General features: G+C 39.4%; 1 protein-coding gene across 1 annotated transcript in view; it reads right to left on the bottom strand.

Moving 5' to 3' along the window:
* RFX3 (regulatory factor X3) overlaps positions 1–19,158 on the bottom strand; it is a 688,772-nt gene that overhangs the window by 379,506 nt on the left and 290,108 nt on the right. Inside the window, exon 3 of the mRNA XM_086961210.1 lies at positions 17,651–17,775. Within this exon, the coding sequence (XP_086817336.1) occupies positions 17,651–17,775 (125 nt within the window). The remainder of the gene's footprint in view (positions 1–17,650; positions 17,776–19,158) is intronic.

Below are 19,158 nucleotides of genomic sequence, written 5' to 3'. Positions count from 1 at the left end.
GGTGATGTAGTTGAAAAGTCTCTGGGAGTAATGCAAGTCATGCTGAACAGTCAGGCACAGAAAATGGGGAAACAGGAAGCGAGAGGGGCAGATGTTTCTAAGGATGAGCAGATATGAGCGAATGAAGGGTGTCGGGGGTAGATTTGGGGGATAAATATTGCAGTACAGTAAACAGTAGCTCAGGAAGGGAAGGAGGATTTTTCGGAAAGAATTAACGAACTGATTAGTAAGGAAGGTAGACAAAGAGAGGGTGGAGGAGAGCAAGTTTAAGGTGTAAGACTATAGAGGAGTAGCGGTGGAAGGGGGAGTACAGGATCAGACAGGGGACACAGGAATGGAGCAACAATAAGGAAATGAAGGGACAGAGGAAGGGCAATGGAAAGGGAAAGGAAGAACAAATGAGAGGGGAAGTCTGAGGGGGGTATTATTAGAGAGTGGGGAAGATACAGATTATTTGGATAGGATTCTGGGATCTTTGAGTGGGGACTTGAAGGTGGGCACAAAACTAGAGACATAGGAATGGTACAAAGATAGAAGTAAGAATGAGGGATTGATGAAGGTAAGATACAATAACTAGGTGATTGGGTAGACAGGCTATGTGAGATTTCAACTTGTCACCTGCACTGAAGTCGAGGATGCTATGGCTGTGCGGGTTTGGGGAGGTGGGTTTAAAAGCTGAAGTCTCAAAGGATTTGATATGTTTGCACTCTTGTTGGGGGATTAAGAAGGAAGAGTGGTAGTGCAATACAGAGATGTGTGGGTGGATCAGGAGAAGCAACAAGTGTGTAGGACATTGGTACAAGTGATTATGATGCACATTTTGTGGGAGGAGAGACCATATCTTGCTTCATGACTCCCAAGGTATGGGGAATATGTCCGCAAGTTGTATAATGGTAATAGAATCAGTGATGCATGGACAAACGTGAACAATTCAGAAAGTTAAAGGGAAAGGCATCTATAGTTTAGTTGGGCAAGTAGGTATGCTGATTATTGGGTGGATGCAAGGGAAAGGGACATGTGGCCCTTTTCATTCAGCCTCCCAGTAAATGGGGTACAAGTTTACAACAAGGAGGACCGGTTTAAGAAGCAAGGGTACAGCTTGCACTCTGCACCGGGTTGCACGTACAGAGCAAATTGCAGATTCCTAGAGAACTGCAGCAGGTGTGGTGGGGTCCATTCCAGATTACAATGTCAGGAGAGATCAGTTGAGTCAGTCAATGGTGGTGAAGATAAATAGATTGGTCAGCAGGCGAAGAAAAAGTGAAGCAACCATGGAGGGCCAAGATGTACACATGCCTATTAAATTACTTGACTTGTTTTAAAGAAGTTCATGGTGTGTTATGACATTGAGGAATACACAGAGTTGAGTCAGGTTTTCTTACAAGGTTTTTCCATTTGATATCAGGGTCTAGTCGGGAGTTTCACAGCACCCAGGCTAAAGTCAAGAAAGGAACTGCCATTCATTTTAGATTAAAAAACTGAGAAATTGGTGTCCCTTAATCGAGGGGCATCTCCATTTTAGCTGATCCTATTTAGGAATTTCAGCATAACACCCTTTGGTTCTGGTACCCGAGAAGGAGCAATGTGAATTCAGCTCTATCTTACTCGGAAAGGAGGTTTAATGAACACTGTTGACCTAGACAGGAAAACAATAATCCATCGTTTGAACCAGCAGATAAAATAATGCTTAATCAGGGTGTGGGCACACACCTGTCTAAGGCAGAAAACTAGTCACCATTTCACTTACTACCAGTGCCTCCACAGAACTTAGCATTTGTAGACGTTGCTGCACAAGGGATATCATATCATGATAAATGGTTGGTGATGGGTATACTGTGCTCAAAAGGTTAAATAACTTTCTTGTGTGTTGCCTGTAGAGTGGTCAGAATGGAATTGCACACTATCTGGATTACTTTTTGTTTGTCAGTGCAGCGGTTAGGCGAACATAAAAGGGTGGTGGAAAGCTGTGGGTGCACAACAGTAAGACTGGATGTGCCCCTAGCACTAGAGAAATACGACGGGTCAGCAACACAGCTTTCGTTCTGGGGTACTGAACTTGATACTATTCAACAGGCACCCTAATTATAGGGTGCAGACCTTCGTGGTATAGGTCTAATTTTGTCTGTTAACAAAGAAGGTGCAGAGGCAACGTTTGACTGCCCAGATTCATTTTTCAACCTGAGTGATACCACAGGACAGGCTATTTTCTCTGAAGTTATTAAAAGCCATGTCAAGGGTGAGGCACAAATCCAGTTGAACATCAACATTTAGGCAACTATCCTTATTGTGTACGTCACAATATCATCATATAGGGCTCCACACTTCTTCATCCACTAAAAGATGTTGGCATAAAATTAAAACACAACAGTGACTGTAATACCATGAATTGCATTTACTCTCTCTAGTGTCCATGTGAGCTATTATACATTGGCAAACCAGAAAGAAAACGTAAACTTCGGATACCTGAACAGAACAGCAATAGTCGAAGCAAGGCAAGTTAAGGAAGTTTAAGTATCCATCATTATATTTTTTATAGTTTCACTAGAATCATGAAATCCCTTTTAAATAAAAAAATATATGAGTTACGCCAATTTCATCAACTGTAAGCAACATATTAGGATAATATTTTGATATGTAAAAAATGATGAAGACATCAATATCACAACTGAACAATACAAGCCTAATGCTCTGCACATCTTTATAGCAAAATGACAAATTACTCAATGCTTTACATTCCCAACTATGCCACTTCTGATTTCCAGATCCTTTTCTGTTCCACGTGAAAGCTTGGGAAAAAAAGTTGACTTTTTATATTCAGTTCTTAAGGTAACACTAAAAAATGAATAATTATTCATGGGGATATTTAGATAATACTCTTTCATGGATTTTCGCAACATATTTTTTTTTCTAATTTACAAATGCGCTGTCTGCACTTTAATTACCAGCTGAACCTGGTATTTGGTTGTACATATTTTATTCTCCATTGCTGATAAACCCCCTCCTCCTGACTATTTTGCACATATCTCTCTCTGCATCTTTGCAGTTCCCATACGGCCTCCTCGCGCTTCTTTCACCAGACAGAATAGAGACCTATGAAGTACATATAATAATGTTTAGTCCTTATGAACCTACATTGGATTATGTCCATGCTTGGAAGAACGCTCATTTACAGTGAGAATGATCTCACAGGGGGTAGAACTACTCACTCCTAGAGTCGCTCTCTAGATGAGAGCATCTATTTTGACTCTAAATAAATTTCGTGTATGGGAACCAAATAGAATTGTTATAAAAATGGAAACAATAGCTTGGAATGATTAGCACTTTTTATAACTGAAGGTGGCCAGCCCACATACTTAACATTTATAAAAGTTTAGTCGTTTCAGATCACCGTTTGCAGATTGATTCGTTATAACGAATTAGGGTGCCCAGCTTACTTTGGTAATGACTGTAATGTCAATGCAATAACTAACTGCAATCTATTCTTTTTGTTTCCCCCTTGACATTTATCCCCTCTTCCTCCAATTATAATGCCCAAACCTTTATCAAATTAATAGTCAACTTGATCTCATCACAATAAGAGGATAATGTATTCGACCCTTTATGCAGACTAATTATAGTCCAGAAAGACAGTGCCATCGTCAGACAGGAGATTAAAATTGTATGTTTGCCTCCACTTAGGTGACTTCAGTCAAACCTTTAGTAAATAGACAAAATAATGGGCAGAAGTCCAAGTATTCATGCATGGTTAACTCATATAACTCCTTTTAAATCCCTCGATACAATACTCCTTGCATTGCCGTAACGGAACTTCAGGGGGGCCCTCTTGCAAAGTACATTAAGGGGGGGGGTTCTTTCTCCGGACCCAGGCAGGAGCTCTCAAGCCAGGGGGCTGCCGCCAGTGCACAGTGCTGGTGGGGGCCCCCAGGACCTCGGTGGCCCACAGCAGAGGCTGTAGGGGCCAATGTTAGGTCACTGACTCCTTGCTATTGGGCTTGATGTTTACATCAGAACCACAGAACTACATAAGCGTTGTACCAAAGTGTGAAGAGCAGCATGTGGGCAGTGGGCACGAATCTTTTATGGGTACATTATCCAAGGCACAAGCTCAGACCAGCTTTTCAGTCAGAATTTCAGTAAGGAGACTACATCTAAAAAATAGTTTACAATTAGAGAGAATCTCTATGACAAATCAAAATAAAGGTGAACAGCTGTGCAGGGTATCAGCTAGAATCGTTTTGCCTTTCTTATTCTAAACCTGGAAAGTGAAATAGAATAAAAAAACATTTTGTAAATGTCCATAGCTGAACATAGACGATGCTGCCCGACATTGACACGGAAATCTTCCATCCCTAAACCAGAGTAAAAATACATTTTATCAGTGCTTAATTTGAGCCTGTGGTTTCCGGAGCTCAGCACTGGCACTTAATCATCAACACCGGTGCTTTTCATGAGCCACAGTTAAGGACACATTCATTTATGGTAGGCGTGGGGATATTAAGTGATCTGTCCAGAATCACAGGATGTTGAGAAGATGTCAAGACTTGAGCCTGGTTCCCCAGCTCCAAAGTCGACAGCTCTGGTCATTACGCCACACCCTCTCCCCACTTTCATGGTTAGTAGTTGGTTCTGTTTTAGGCGGCGCTAACAGGAGAGATGGGCAGGTGCCAGCTGCCTCCTGATGGGACACTTATGTTTTTATAAATAAACCACTGCATTAGATGCTCCACAGCTGGAAGAGATATTTTTTAAAAGACTGCAGTCTATGAAAGCGTTTCTCTTAATGGCTTCCACTTTAAGCTTTTTGGCTGAATTTCAAATTTCCAAAAACAGATTAAATGCACCGTTCAGACTCCAAGAAGTTGGTCTTTATTGAATTAGGAAGCCTGATGGAAAAAGCCCTTTTGCAGTCATCAACTTTGCAATTCAGAAAGTTAGGGGGTTTGCTGTAGATAAACGACTTGTTGGTATGTATGAAACCCATTTCGTGAATCAGAAAAGAATTGCCAACTTGTAAATTGGTTTACCAACACATACCAAATCGCAGTTAGAAAGGTTTTAAAAGGCGTTTTTTACTAACTCTGTATCGGTATTGTATGTATCAATGGTTTGTGACCGCAATTATGGCCACAAACCATTGCTTAGTTACTGTCATCTCAAATGATGTGGTAAATGATTGGTGGTAACGGAATGATGTCAGCATACTCAGGGGGAGAAGGTAGTGCCCACCACCTGATAATTTTACCAAATGGGAACATTATTTTCTTTTTAAATAACACCGGTTTGTTAAGGAGCATGGGCTGCTTTAAAACAAAAAAAGCAATTCCCATTTAGGAATGCAACTGAAGGGATGATGGGCTGCAGTTTCTTCGAGGTTCTCAAATAGCAACCTACCCTTGTGGCGATTTTTGAACATGACCGATGAGTGCATAGCTTGCATCCCAAAATCACAGACTACTGTCGCAGGACATCAAATGCCACAGACGTGTCTGCTTCACACAAATGTGCCTACAACTTCCAGGTACTTGAGCATCCTGCTCACTGCATCTGAATATGCAGATGAGGACTTTAAATACAATGTTGACCACAAGCTCATTAGAAACATACATAGGAATCTTCATATTGTTTGATGTTTCTAGTGAAATATCTGAGAAACGACTTGACACAGAGTAAGAACTGAAAAACCACCCCTGATGTACAAAGAATCCAGCACAGAGAGTGTTAACAAGTTATGGAATAACGAGCGGATGGGCTGCCTTTCTCCTGCTGTCATGAACCTCTCCTGACTAAAGAAAACACATGAGCAGGAATCTAGCAGCATCTTTACAACATACCTTTACAAAGTCTGTACAATGCCTAGCCTGACCGCTCTATTGAAGTCTTTGTTTGCCTCAGAGTTGCTTTTTAGCTGTAAAATAGCTGCCACCAACTACCATAGCTTTTTCGTTCTGTCGTTCCTTTAGTAGATAATCCCCTTTGCTGACTATATTGCACAATGAAGTGACTGAACAGTCAATGTGAATATGCATACACATACCCTTTTCCGGTCGAATAAAAATAAGTATGTAGATGTCCTCCTCACTCCATCAATGTTTGAAGAGACACAGAAAGAAAAGTAGCAGAAACAATAAGTACGTTTATTATCCTTTTCAGGTCTAGTGGGTGCAGACAATCTGGATCAGTGTTTCGAAAAGTCTGATGTAAAATGTTATGCTCCACTTCAGACACTGTATACAGTCCAAATGGCAGAGGAAAATGTGATCCTAAAACTTGCATTGAGAAAATCCTTGGACTGCTTCAGCACAGAGAAAAATAAGACAACAGGGCAAAGATGATCCAATAAGATGTCAATTAATTATTTGCACAACAATGTTGATAACTGCTTGTTTCAAGGCTACCCAGTTTGGTTTACATAAAAAGTATCTTAGTTTTGTATGGTGCAAGACATTTTACCTCCACTTGGGAACCATGCTTACTTATGAACGATAACTACTGCAAGATGCAGCTACTATTAACTCAATCAGCTACAGAATAATCATCTATGGCATAACCACAATTAATTACTCATTGCTGAATGAATAAGGCAAATGTTTTTGGTACTGGAATTGCCCCCTTGCCTCCCTCCTACCTTGCCAAAATCAGGTTTCTTCGATTACACATGAGTAGCAGCCACTCCTTCAAGACCAACATCAGTATGAAGAGCCAAATCATATACGGGGGGTATTTGATTGGTATTTGGCGCTACGAGACTCATCCCACTAATGTATGTTGAAAAGCTTGATATGATCTATATGATCACATAACACAACAGTTATTTTCTTTTTGATCTTCTTTTATTGTTTTCGGCTATTAGCCTCTTCCTTAGTTTTTATAGCCAGCCAACACGTGTTTCGTCAGTAAGGGTAAGACTCATCCCCAGCACAGAGAATATTTGAAACAAATTTGAACAATTACGGGTCCCTAGGGATGCAAAAGGGAGCATGGCACCCGTCATTGTGCATAACATTCAGAATACGAGTACTAAATACAAAGGGGAAGGTGGGTATGGAGCACTTTATAGTGATTTTGGCTATTGCGTTCCTATTTAAAGATGGAGATCAGCGCACACAGGATTACCGCCCTTTTGGCAGGTCGGCTTAGTTCTTTCTCTAGTTACTGACCTGGAAGGTCTCGCACACAGAGCTTGAATTACTACCGGGACTAGGGACCACTGCAGATACCGGTCGTGTACTCGGGCTTGCTGTATGATGGATTGATTACACTCTTAGGAAAGCGTTTTCATTCCGAATAGGAAATGCTTGGTATAAACTCGGTTATGACTTTACAAAACGCTGATATTACACTATCACATTCTACAGATAGTGATACTGTGAAGACACGGATATACAGGGATATTGGACTGGATAATAGGAAGCGGAAGCTCTCTGCTGTGAAAGATAGTTGACGTATACACCAGTGTATTGGGAGATTTTGAATTGGATATTCAGGTAAGTGAGCAAGATGGATTGCTTTTCTAAGTTAGAGAGATCACATTGGATACACAGTTTCCTAAACCCTTATAATTGAATCTAACAGGTTGTACATATATTTGGTGTTGAAAGGACCCCTGCCACACAAATATGAATAGATAAATTGGGTGTCAAGCTTCCAAGTTCACTATGGGATGATACTAAACAGACTGCCTAAAACTACAAAAAGGGCACACATTTCGTTTTGTTTTATATTACGTTCTACGTGCATGGGTCTTCACTTGTATTTGAACCCTTCATCATATGGTTTCTAATATGACACACATATATAAGGGTGTATGGAGTACATAAGCCAATCTAATTACCCGTTTTTATAAATTAAGATTGGGATGTAAAATATATTTGTTTTATATCCCTGAAGAAGTCCGAGGTTTTACCCTCACTGACAAAACACGAGTTAGCTGGCAATAAAAACTAAGGAACAGGCTAATGGCCGAAAACAATAAAAGAAGATCAAAAATAAGTTATCTGTTGTGTTCTTTCAATGACTGGACTGTAATTTACATAATTGAACCAAGATTGTGTGTGCTAGAGTTATATATATATTCACTATGAAGATACAGACAGTTTGATACCAGGTTTCACTTATGCACACAGTCAAAGCACCTCTCCCAGAACACAAGTTAAGAACTGCAACTGAGTCCTGGTCCTGGGTACACCTAGATCCACTTCTCGGCATACCAGCCAACTTTCTTACATCAAAAAAGATTGTACCCCTAGCCACACTAAGGCCCATTAAGGGACTGAGAAAGGAGGAGTAGATGACCCCCATACTATAGAAACTATTTTGGCTTTTCCCGCAAGCACAAATCCTTAACAGATTCTCTTTGTCATATTCCAGGCTATCACATCTAACATGCCACACGACCTAAATGTGAAGATGAAGATCTCCAGTGCTAAAAACAACATACTACTAGGGATGAAACAGAAAACTGCAAGCAGGTAAAGGCGAGGAGAAAGGTCTTCTTTTGCTTTGCATCGGCCATCCGCAACTCAATCCCAATTTATACCTGGCAAGCATATCCACTCCTCAACATTAGGAGGAAATAGAAGATGAAACACTTCAAGGAACGTCTCATCCAGCTGAGAATACTTGGATGTCAAGCAAGAGACACTCTCATTTGTAAGCAAGTTTTCCATCAACAAAATTTGAACTCCCTTTTAATGTATAGAGCTAAGTTACATTGCATTATTATTAGGTTTGCCCTACAATTATATATATGTGTGTGTGTGTGTGTGTGTGTCTGATGAGTGGCTTATATGTGTCTGATGAGTAATTTACATATGGCAGGTAGGTCCATAGGAAAGTCACAACAGAGACCGATTTCTAACCTCAAACTTCCATCCAAATACTGCTGTGAAGAGTACCATGTCATGCTACTTTTTTGGTACTTGTCCTCTAAGGAAAAGTATTTTCAGTTGGAGCTCACATTCATTCCCACAACACCCAGCATGTTTCCCTTCAGCTGACAAAGGTGTGATGGATACTACACGAACTCTGACTTTGCTGCATAGCCAGACTCTCTCAAAGCTCGCTCCCATGCAATCGCCCACATATCTGTTGCATGTAAATACAGACAGGCACACTAGTTGTCAATTACCTTTTGGTCCATCCATGTTTCTCTGACTCACAGTCAAATTGTTCACATACCAGTTTTGGCATTAGAAAGGCATGCTTGCTCACAAAGGTATGTAAACTGTGGCAAATCGTTCCTTTATTAAGAAGGAGCATCACAATGATGGTGGAGTGGAAATTAATTACTTGCATTCATTTCCTTGAATCTATAGAAACACACTTTTGCAATGCACATCATAATGAACAGAACTAGGTATGGTATCATGGGGCTTTGTTGGCAGCAGTTAGTTCCACTAGCCATAGCAAACAAGGAGAACTTTCAAATAAATGGCAACCTGATTATAGAGACCTGCTGTAGTAGGAAATTATGACGCGTTACAAAAAATCATCTATAACAGATCAAACCAGGTTTAATCTAGCCAGGAAATCCCAAACAATGAAGTGCTGGTATTCTGGAGCTAGAAGGTGAACTTAAGCAGAGACCACGTTCACCAACATTTGGTGAACGTAGTGAACGAACCAATAGATAAACATGGGAGCACAAAATTCTGTCTTTCAATCACATCTGTGCAATTTTAAGCCTAAACTAAGGTTGCCCCTTGAAATTAATTCATGCTTTAAATAACAGTCAAACATATCAAATGAACCCTGAAAGCACCTTAGAGTTCAGCTGGGATTTTAGATACTTTTTTGGGGTAAGAGAGCAACTTCTAGCCACGGGAAAAAGAGTCATTTGTCAACAAATTGATAGTGATGTGCATATTCTCCCACCATACTCACTGAAATCAACTTATTAATTTGTTTTGAGCGATAAACGTATAACCCATGCACTAACCACTAACCAACTTCCGGTAACTCCGGGACGACCTGAAGAGTTCTCGTGGTCTCTATTGTGATCCAATAGCAAGGAGCCCTTAAACCTATTAACATGTATGGACCACTGACGCAGTAGTAAAATTACTCACATTCCAGTACACTAAGTTGTAAATGACATGCTAGCTAGCATCAGAACAGAAAGAATAACGATATCAAATTTTAACAAAATGGAGAAAAAGCACTGGCAAAGACAAAAGGTCTTCTTTTGGAAAGACATTAGCTGACCTTCTGGCTTTGCAGCTGCTTTTGTTGTAGCTGATGCTAAAAAGCACTGGGAAAAAGAAAAATACTAGTTGGTGACAATGCTGAACAGCTTAAGCATAAAAAGCATGAGTCCCACCAGGCACATGCACACTTAAGTTATGATTCAGCATTGCCCATTTCATTTTTTTTATTTATCACAAGTTAAAATTCCAAGATGGTAGACTCCCATCTTGCAGTGGTTAATTAATAAATAAAAAAAGAAGAAAATGAGCACAAAAGCACATTATAAAGAAAAAGAGCAGCCCCAGAGCAAATTGCAGCTCCTTGGTTCTTTGAAAAATAAATAATCAATGATATCACACAAACACAAACACCGCCCTCTCTACCCCCCAAGAGAGAGTTGATATGTGGAATGAATAAATGAACTCTGCTAAACAGAAGGAAGCAACAACACTGAACAGAGAGAATCGGGAGAATAGCGAAGAAGATTAGAATGATGTAAACAAAAAAAACAGCAACAAAAACGTAGAGCAGTGAGGGAACGCAGTAGGAAGAGCAACAAAGAGTGAGGGGAAAGCAGGACAAAGGGGCCAGAGCAAGAAAACATACATTGAGTGTAAATGAAAAAGAAATGTTGTTTCCCGATGACAGCCCTGGAAGGACAGAATAAGCTATTTTTTGTTGTTGCAGTTTTTATATAGAGCGAATTCGATCTGAACTTTACATGAGCAGCAGTTACATTCCACAGGGACACATTCATTTTTGGTAGGCACGGGGAGAGTAAGCGAATTGCCCAGAATCACACAATGTTGAGCCCACGCGAGACTCGAACCTGGATCCCCAGTTCCACAGTCGGTAGCTGTGGCCGTAGAGACACATCCTCTCCCGTGGTCAATGGGAGATTAGACGTGCAAGATATCAGTTTGTTAACTAATGCGCTTTGTTAAAAATAAAAAGATAAAAATTGGGTCCTGGTTGAAAGGCCATTTTAAACATACAGTCCCCGCATTTTCCAATTCGATTAGGATTACTAAATTTGGAGAACTAACTATAATGTCATGGTTCGGTAGAATTCTTGGAAAGGCATTTCATAATACAGTTTGTTATATGAAAATAAATGGAAGGCGGACAAAAAAAAGTGCAACGTCAAACGGCAATAGAGTAGAAGATGCGGCACAGAGAAGATGAGTTGGAGAGGCAGGGGAAGGTCGAGAAATAAAGGAAATGTAATCAGGTCTTCAAGCATGCATTCGTTTATTAATTAATAAAACCACTGTAGGGCTTAGAATGAATTGTAAACACGTACGTTGGGGTCCTAACTCGGAAATGTCAAAGAGACATTCTTTAACCCCGAACGGCAGTCATTTATTGTACAGTGGTAGCTCATGGCATTTAGGTTTTACTCTGACACAATCTATAATGCGATACATTATATCATATAAGATCTTGTGGTTTTCAATTCTCCCTCCCAACTCGGGAGTCAGGGGCTTTCAATGCATTAACCTATTACCTTGTTGTGATAGTCTCTGACATTCAGTGAAATTTTTTAATGAGATACAAAATGTCATTTGCTTCGTCTGTGTACAGCCTGCAAAGCATCTGATGGTAAAGTAAGCAATTTTATGTACTTTTGATATTGAAGAAGTGCATTAGTGACGGGGAAAATGCATAATGCAGAATATTTTTCATAAACGGAATCTTCGGAATCTTCACAGAAGTATGCACTTCTGAAATTCAGTTCGAAGGGGAACCGAGCTCTGACTTCACCAAAGAAGGATGCAACTTCAGTTACTTAGAATTCAGGCACGGGTCTTTTGCACTTAAAACGGCATTTACAAAGGATCTGTAAGAATCATTTCTTGCAAAGTATTCTTTCTGCGCCATATTTCTACAGATGGAAAGATGTACTAAAAATGTGCTTCAGGTGTAAGTGTGAAATTTGTGTTTTGGGTATCCTTTTGCAAACGCATATGAAATGGCAACTAAAAGACCACATAATGACTTGAAGGTGGCTACAGTGGATTGCCAAGGGCAAAAGGCAAACAATCCAGCCACTGTAACAAGACAGAAAATATATAGCAATATCATTACTGTGATGCAGGCATCCTTTGTCCTCGATTTCCCTTCCTTGCATAGGGATCCATTAAGGATGACTTTGAGCAACAAAGCAAAATGGCTTTTACCGAAAGTACTAGCCCATGTACAGAGGACCAATGCAGCAATGCAACCCAATTTTTAAGGGGAATGCCCTTTCCTGGCCACTGATAGCAAATAAACCGCCCTGACTTCCACCTCAATTTTCCTCTCCATTGTCAATATCTCTCTTGTTAATAGTGCATCACCACTCAACCTGAGAATTGGTCACATCTCGCTTAAGAAAATGTCATCTCAACCGATATAGCATAAACAGCTATTCTGTTCCATAACAAAACTCTGCAACCTAGAAATAATTATGAACTATATTTCAGCAGTTAATCACCTTGAATACAATTGAAACAATCTAGTAGGAACTTATTATTATGGTTTTTGTCCTCAGCCACTATTGAAGCGGTACATATAATGGAAGGAGGGAAGATGTCTAGCATGGACCAGTCGGCAACGTGTGGAGCGTGCAAGGGTGCACTCAAGATTATCTTTCTCTCTCTCTCTGGTTGCCACAGAGAGAAAATGACCTGCATTGATTCATAACGGACCTTTCGGAATAATCTAAATTTGTGAAGATTGGAAGAATACTCGCGGTCCTATCCTGCCGATCTCCTAGTACCTGTCATGTATTTCCGTGATGAATCATGAGCCTATATATTTTTTGAAATATACAAGAAGCCGCAAGGGTATCTGTGGTACAAAAGTGGCATATTATGCTGAGCATACTCAACTCTTGCTTAAGATGTGAAACGCTACAGCAACTGATCGCAAGATAGTCTATGGTACTCAGAGTAAAACAAGTCAGTCTTTCTACCTCTTGTTCAATATCTGTAAAATAAAGTGCTGTCCCTATTCCATGTTTAAAACCCTGATGTTTAATCCTGTCTCTCTCAATCTGCCAAAGAGTCTGCCTTTTTCCTTAGTGTTCTCCTTGCAGGTCAATTGATTCACATCAACTTCTATTCACTTTAACTCCTTAGGAAGATAATGACATTTCTTTAACTTTTATTCCCCCATTCGTGTGTTGGTCGTGTCACACCTAAATTAATTTTTCACCTCTAACAGAGGGAAAAGTCCCAAAGAAATGTTCCCTTAAATGCTGTGTGCTGCTACACTATAGATCAACAAAATGGCAATCAATAGGTTGTTCTTTAACTGGCTTCCACTCCAGAGCCTAACTGGTTGAGAGCATGCTGCAATTTCTCAACAATTTTCTCATCTCAATGATAAACTCAACAAACAGCAGTCAACATTTCCTTTGCATCCACAACTCACTTTGTTCTAGAAATTTTCCTTGCAAGAAATAGTTCAGAACACACATTAAATGATCCCATCTCTTCCTAACCCACGAATTCCCTCCTATTACTCACACCTTTCAGTAAACTCTCTCGCTGATTGGAAAAATGTCTTTATTATGCAGTTCTTCTTACATCTACTACACTGAGATGCTTGGTCTGTGCTTACAAATTTAAGTGTGGTATATGGCACAGACTATCAGCAAGCCGATGCCCTTGAAAACAAGACTACTTCCCATGTCAAAGGCAAGATGATTATGTGATTTTTAAAAACTGAATGCATGTTCTTTCCCAGAGTTTGATGACCTGGTGGCGTTTAGATCCTCCCTATAAAGAGACTACAGATCACCATTCAATTTATAATACATGAAAGGGTAGGAATTTAATGCACTTGTTGTTGCATGTTGTAATTTGTGAACAATTCAGCCAGGCCATGGAATGCTGAAGATTATTTTTAAGCTACAAATATATTTCTTTAGGATATGGATTGTTAAGTGAAGTAGACAACAGTCACAGGAGGTGGAACTGTTAATCTATGGGAAGTCATACTTGAACAATTCCTTCTTTGTGGGAATCATTGTCATTAAAGAACAGGCCTTATGCACCCCAAAACATTACAGACATTAACACTAGGTAACAGATCCTCAGGAATGCCGCATTATGTAAACCAGAATGAATATTTGAAATTAATTAATCAAAACCAGGCATATTTCTAAAGAAACAAGTGGAAATGGGAGTTTAGAAATCTTCTCAGTATGACATTTTCACCCTATTAAACATTCTACTTTTCCCTGAAACAGTCACTGAATGAAGTGTTGGGTTCTTCCCCAAAGACATTGTACATAGAAATAGAAAGCTGCGCAATTGTAAGGTATGTTTCACACATGTTTATGTCATGAGTCACCACCATAATAGGTCTTGGAATGGAGCGTCATCAACATGAAAGTAACCAAAAGCCACAAAAACAGTGAGAGACTACCCTGAAATAACCCTTAAGTAGAATACACTTATGTGATTGTACTCACTTTGATGGCTCATAGCTTATGGAGGAAACAATTTCAATGCTCTTATGCAGTCAATTTAGTATTCCTTCTCAGGGACAATACAAAGATACAGGAACCATTTGCTGACCTTAGGGGTAACTTCATGGCTTGTAAGCATTAGTTTATGAAACTCTACATATACCCTGCATGAAGACATGATGGATTCTTCTAGATTTCTTAGTGACCAAATGGCAAATAAGGGAATCACTGTTTTCAGTGGTTAACAGATTTGAAACGATTATAACTGCAACCATTGTCAGAATTTTGACAGACATTTTTATCTGGAATGGCCACAAAATGTGTTGAAAAGCTATTCCTCTATCATAGTGGACCTTAACCTTTTGACTTCTGTGAATCCCCACTTAATAATTACTGGAATACGGGACCCCCACTGAGTCATTACTGGAAGCTGAGGATTCCGGCCTAAACAATTTTGATGATTGAACTGCAAAACAATACACAAAAATACAAGAACAAGCATTCATCAAATACACAAATGATCAAATATTTGATTTAATTCACAAAAAATATAAATAAAATAATGTTTTTATTTTTAATAGAAAGGTATGAACTTTTTTTAATTAAATTGAGGCTATCCATTGTCCATACTATATTCTGTTTGATATGCACTTGCACTGCTTCCACAAATCAGTCTGAGGATACCAACTCAATTTTTGTTGCCTCCAATATCCAATTCCTTCGCAAACATTTTAAAATTGTCAATTGTTATATTTTGCTTCTTTTTTTATATCAACTTTATTAATCTGTTAATATTATTTAATTTTCAAAGCAATCATGGTCCTCCAGAGTGGGCATTGCAGAACTCAAGGGGTCCCAGGACCACGGGTTAAGAACCACTGGTCTATTACAATAGCTCTTGCTGTCTTGCATATATATTCTAATAAGTATCGCTGTAGATATTAAAAGACAATTTAAGCGTGAATATGGATGTGCAGTTGTTTATGCGTACAATGTAGGTGACAAATTAAAATGCCATTAGATTTTCAGGGTTTGCATTTCTTTTGTTTTTCTCATAGAATAAACATTTCATAAAAATAAGCTCATTTAACTCAAATAAAAAAAACTAAAAATATCAAAGAAATTTGTATGATGCACCAGAAAAACAAGTTCATAATACATGTCCATATAAATATCTGGATAATAGAAGAAAGTCATGATGCTAGCTACACATTGTAATCAAGTTAGGCATTAATTAACTTTCTAACGAGGACCACCATGTATCTACACCTCAATCAATAGAGTGCTGCCCAAAAACTTGCAGTGTTTGCCTGGATTTGGTGTAGGTGAAAGTGACTGGTAAATGCGGTTAGAGCCTAGTGAGCAAGTTGATGTGACAACTCCTGCGGCGCTGAGCTCTCTTAACTGTCTTTTATATATTTATCATGGGGTTCGGTTAAAACAACTCCGCAAATATGACAGGACCATACATCTTTATTTAGAAGCTGGAACATCTTCAATCGCTTCCTCATAGCTCCACACTGTATTTAACCACCAATCACTCACGCACCCAGAATCAGGAGCCATAATCAGGCATGCACACAAAACACCAATATACTCAAACATTTTAAGAACATTGGGGATACAGTGTACCTCACGTGTAGGTCACATGTGCCAATCACTTCAGGGATGATAGCTTTTTGAAGAGATTGAAGGACATGATGCATCACATGACGTCCTCATGGAAGGAATGATCCTGGAGCATTTCTTCATGCATTCTTGTACTGACTGCATAAATACGTGGGTTAATGCTAACTGATTAAGAATGTATATAACTGCACATTATAATTGTAGCATACTATTATTAAAGTGCTATCTTTCGTTGTACAGTGATTAACACACTAAAATGATACTCAAATTGATAATCTATTGTGATGTTATTGGCAGCTTGTCTTTGTGTCATTCCATCATTCCGTATGCATGCACTTGCATGATGACATGCGCACATGTGGACTGTAGTTTATTCTTTTAAAAAAATGAATTATTGACTGTTCCAAGATGTGGACACTTCTTGGAGTAAGTAGAAAATAAAAAGAATGCACTTTTACATGTACAAAACCTTTTTTTTTTTTAAAGAAAAAAGAAAATAGAGCACTCTGGCAGCTGTCTGGCTCCTCAAAGAATTTGAGAAAATAATATTCTAAGAACCATGAGGGGTGCAGGAGCAACGGAGAAGAGATTTGTGGGGGAGGAAGAAGGAGCGGGCACAGCAGCAATGGACAAGCTTGAGGCTGGGCCAGAATAGAAAATAAGTAAACTGTGGTGTCGGATGCAATTGCCAGAATCAATGAGGAGGGATCAACGAGCGTCAAATGAGGAGAAAAGCAACACACAAGGGCACGAGCAAGTGGGAGAAGCAATAGACAAGCTGGGGTGAGGCTGGGCGAAGAGGGGTCAACACAGAGCACACATGGGGCAGGTATTTAAGGGGACGAAGCACACGAGAGAGAGCACACGCAATTTTCTTGGAGTGATGAAGAAAAAATAAAACAAGTAATTTCCAGAATTTCAGCCACAGAACGATACAAGTCATCCCATCAAAATGATGGTTAAGAAGCTATTCTCAGGTTAGGGACAATCAAAAGAAGAGGATGGAACGCCATCGAATAGGAAGCAAGCAAATGAGAGAGGCCATAAAGCCAACCAACATTAGACAATAAGCTGGTTCTAAACCCATTGCAAGTTTCTGGTATGATCCCCAATTGGTCTTTCGAAAACAGAGGGCTTAAAGTAAAGACCTAAAAACTGAATAAGCAATCAGAATAAAAAATGAGTATAACACACAAAGGATTCTCATAGTTTAGTCACTTTAAGGTTTGTGCCTTCAAGCCATGAACGTTTAGCAAAAGTTCAGGGAAACATGTGTGAACCAACAAAACAGCAAATCTACTACAGTAAAATAGATCAACAATTAAAGTAAACCCTTAGTTTTCTCACGTGTTGCTGATTCCTTAATATAAAACATACCTGTTGCTGGACTGGAACTTGTTGAACTACTTGTGTGGGCACTCCGGACTGGCCAGCTACTGAGGTCTGTAAAGTTACCGTCGAACCTGTGTCCGAGCCAGTCTCTGACGTCTGCATGGCAGTTTCTAAGGAAAATTAAATTGGTAATCAAATTTAGACAATGAGTGTTTTAAGAACAACAACTTACAACTTTTTCTACGTATCTAACTTGTGTCTGCCCAACGGAAGCCTAAAAACTAGTGCAAGAAACAAGATTTTCAGATAACTGTAGCACAAAACGTTATTGCTAGTACAGTTATAAATAAAAACATATGACCCCCGGAAGTCAGACAGCAAAAGAGTATACTAAGGAAACAGGCACAGACCAACAATGGAGGCCTACCATAAACAAGGCAGTAAGAAGGAAAATAGGACAGTTGCATTAATGAGTGAGGTATTTTTAAACATTTGAAGGATTATGGTGTTCTGGATATCACATGGGGAGTGGAGGTATTAATGTACCTATTACAAATGCCACATGTTTAGGCCCTTTGGTTGTCAAACTAATGCTACAAGCTATATTTGTAATTGTATCTGGAAGTACAAGAGGACCTTGTCTGACTCCTGGTAGCCTAAGCCTCCCAAACGCTGTCGCTCTTCGCATCTGATCGGTTTAAATGATCGATTCATATTTTCTCAAGGTTTCCCCAACCGAGGCATCTAATCCTATGGCTGCACTGATGACCCTTGTTGTGGCCCTACTTGTGAAGCAGGACTCTTAACACCTCCATTGAAATGTATAAAACTCTGGATTGTTTCAAAAGGATTCACAGTTAGTCCAATAAGCTTGCCTGCACAACACATGCTACAGCAGAGCCATTTCTCAGCGGCATCCAGTCAACTTTGCCTTCAGATCCTGTTGTGCACTGTTACACTCACCATTTAATCAATCTTGTATCTGCCCTGAGGTATGCCAGCCTTTACAAGAACAACCCTTAAACCAGTGTACGTGTGTGTGTGTGTGTGTATGCGTGTGTGTGTGTGTATATGTGTGTATATATATATATATATATATATATATATATATATATATATATATATATATATATATATTTTTTTTTTGGGAATTGCTCGCTTCAGCCACCAACTCCCATAGGGTCAGAAAGAAAACGAGGCAGACCCTTCTTAGTGCTTTCGTTCAGTTTATTTCACCAGTCCTCACCTTTTTTTAGTGCTTTCGTTCAGTTTATTTCACCAGTCCTCACGACGCGTTTCGGCAGATCCCTGCCTTGATCACATGACAACACGTCAGTGAAGCACATCCCTTTTTAAAGTGCTAGTGCTCATTAATAGACATAAAAGAGGTATTTACATATATACATCACGGTAATCCGTTTTTTGGCATTTCATATTTAAAACTACAAACTTTTTCCATTGTTTGTGATTATATGTACAATACATTTATGCATTCTGGGAATTAAAGGAACATTTATGTCCACCTTACAGTATGGCATTTCGCCGTTATCACC

This window comes from Lissotriton vulgaris, chromosome 3_1 (genome assembly GCF_964263255.1).
Source record: "Lissotriton vulgaris chromosome 3_1, aLisVul1.2, whole genome shotgun sequence".
NCBI lineage: Eukaryota > Metazoa > Chordata > Amphibia > Caudata > Salamandridae > Lissotriton > Lissotriton vulgaris.
Note: the sequence above shows the minus strand (reverse complement) of the source record. Positions and strands in the feature narration are given on the sequence as shown.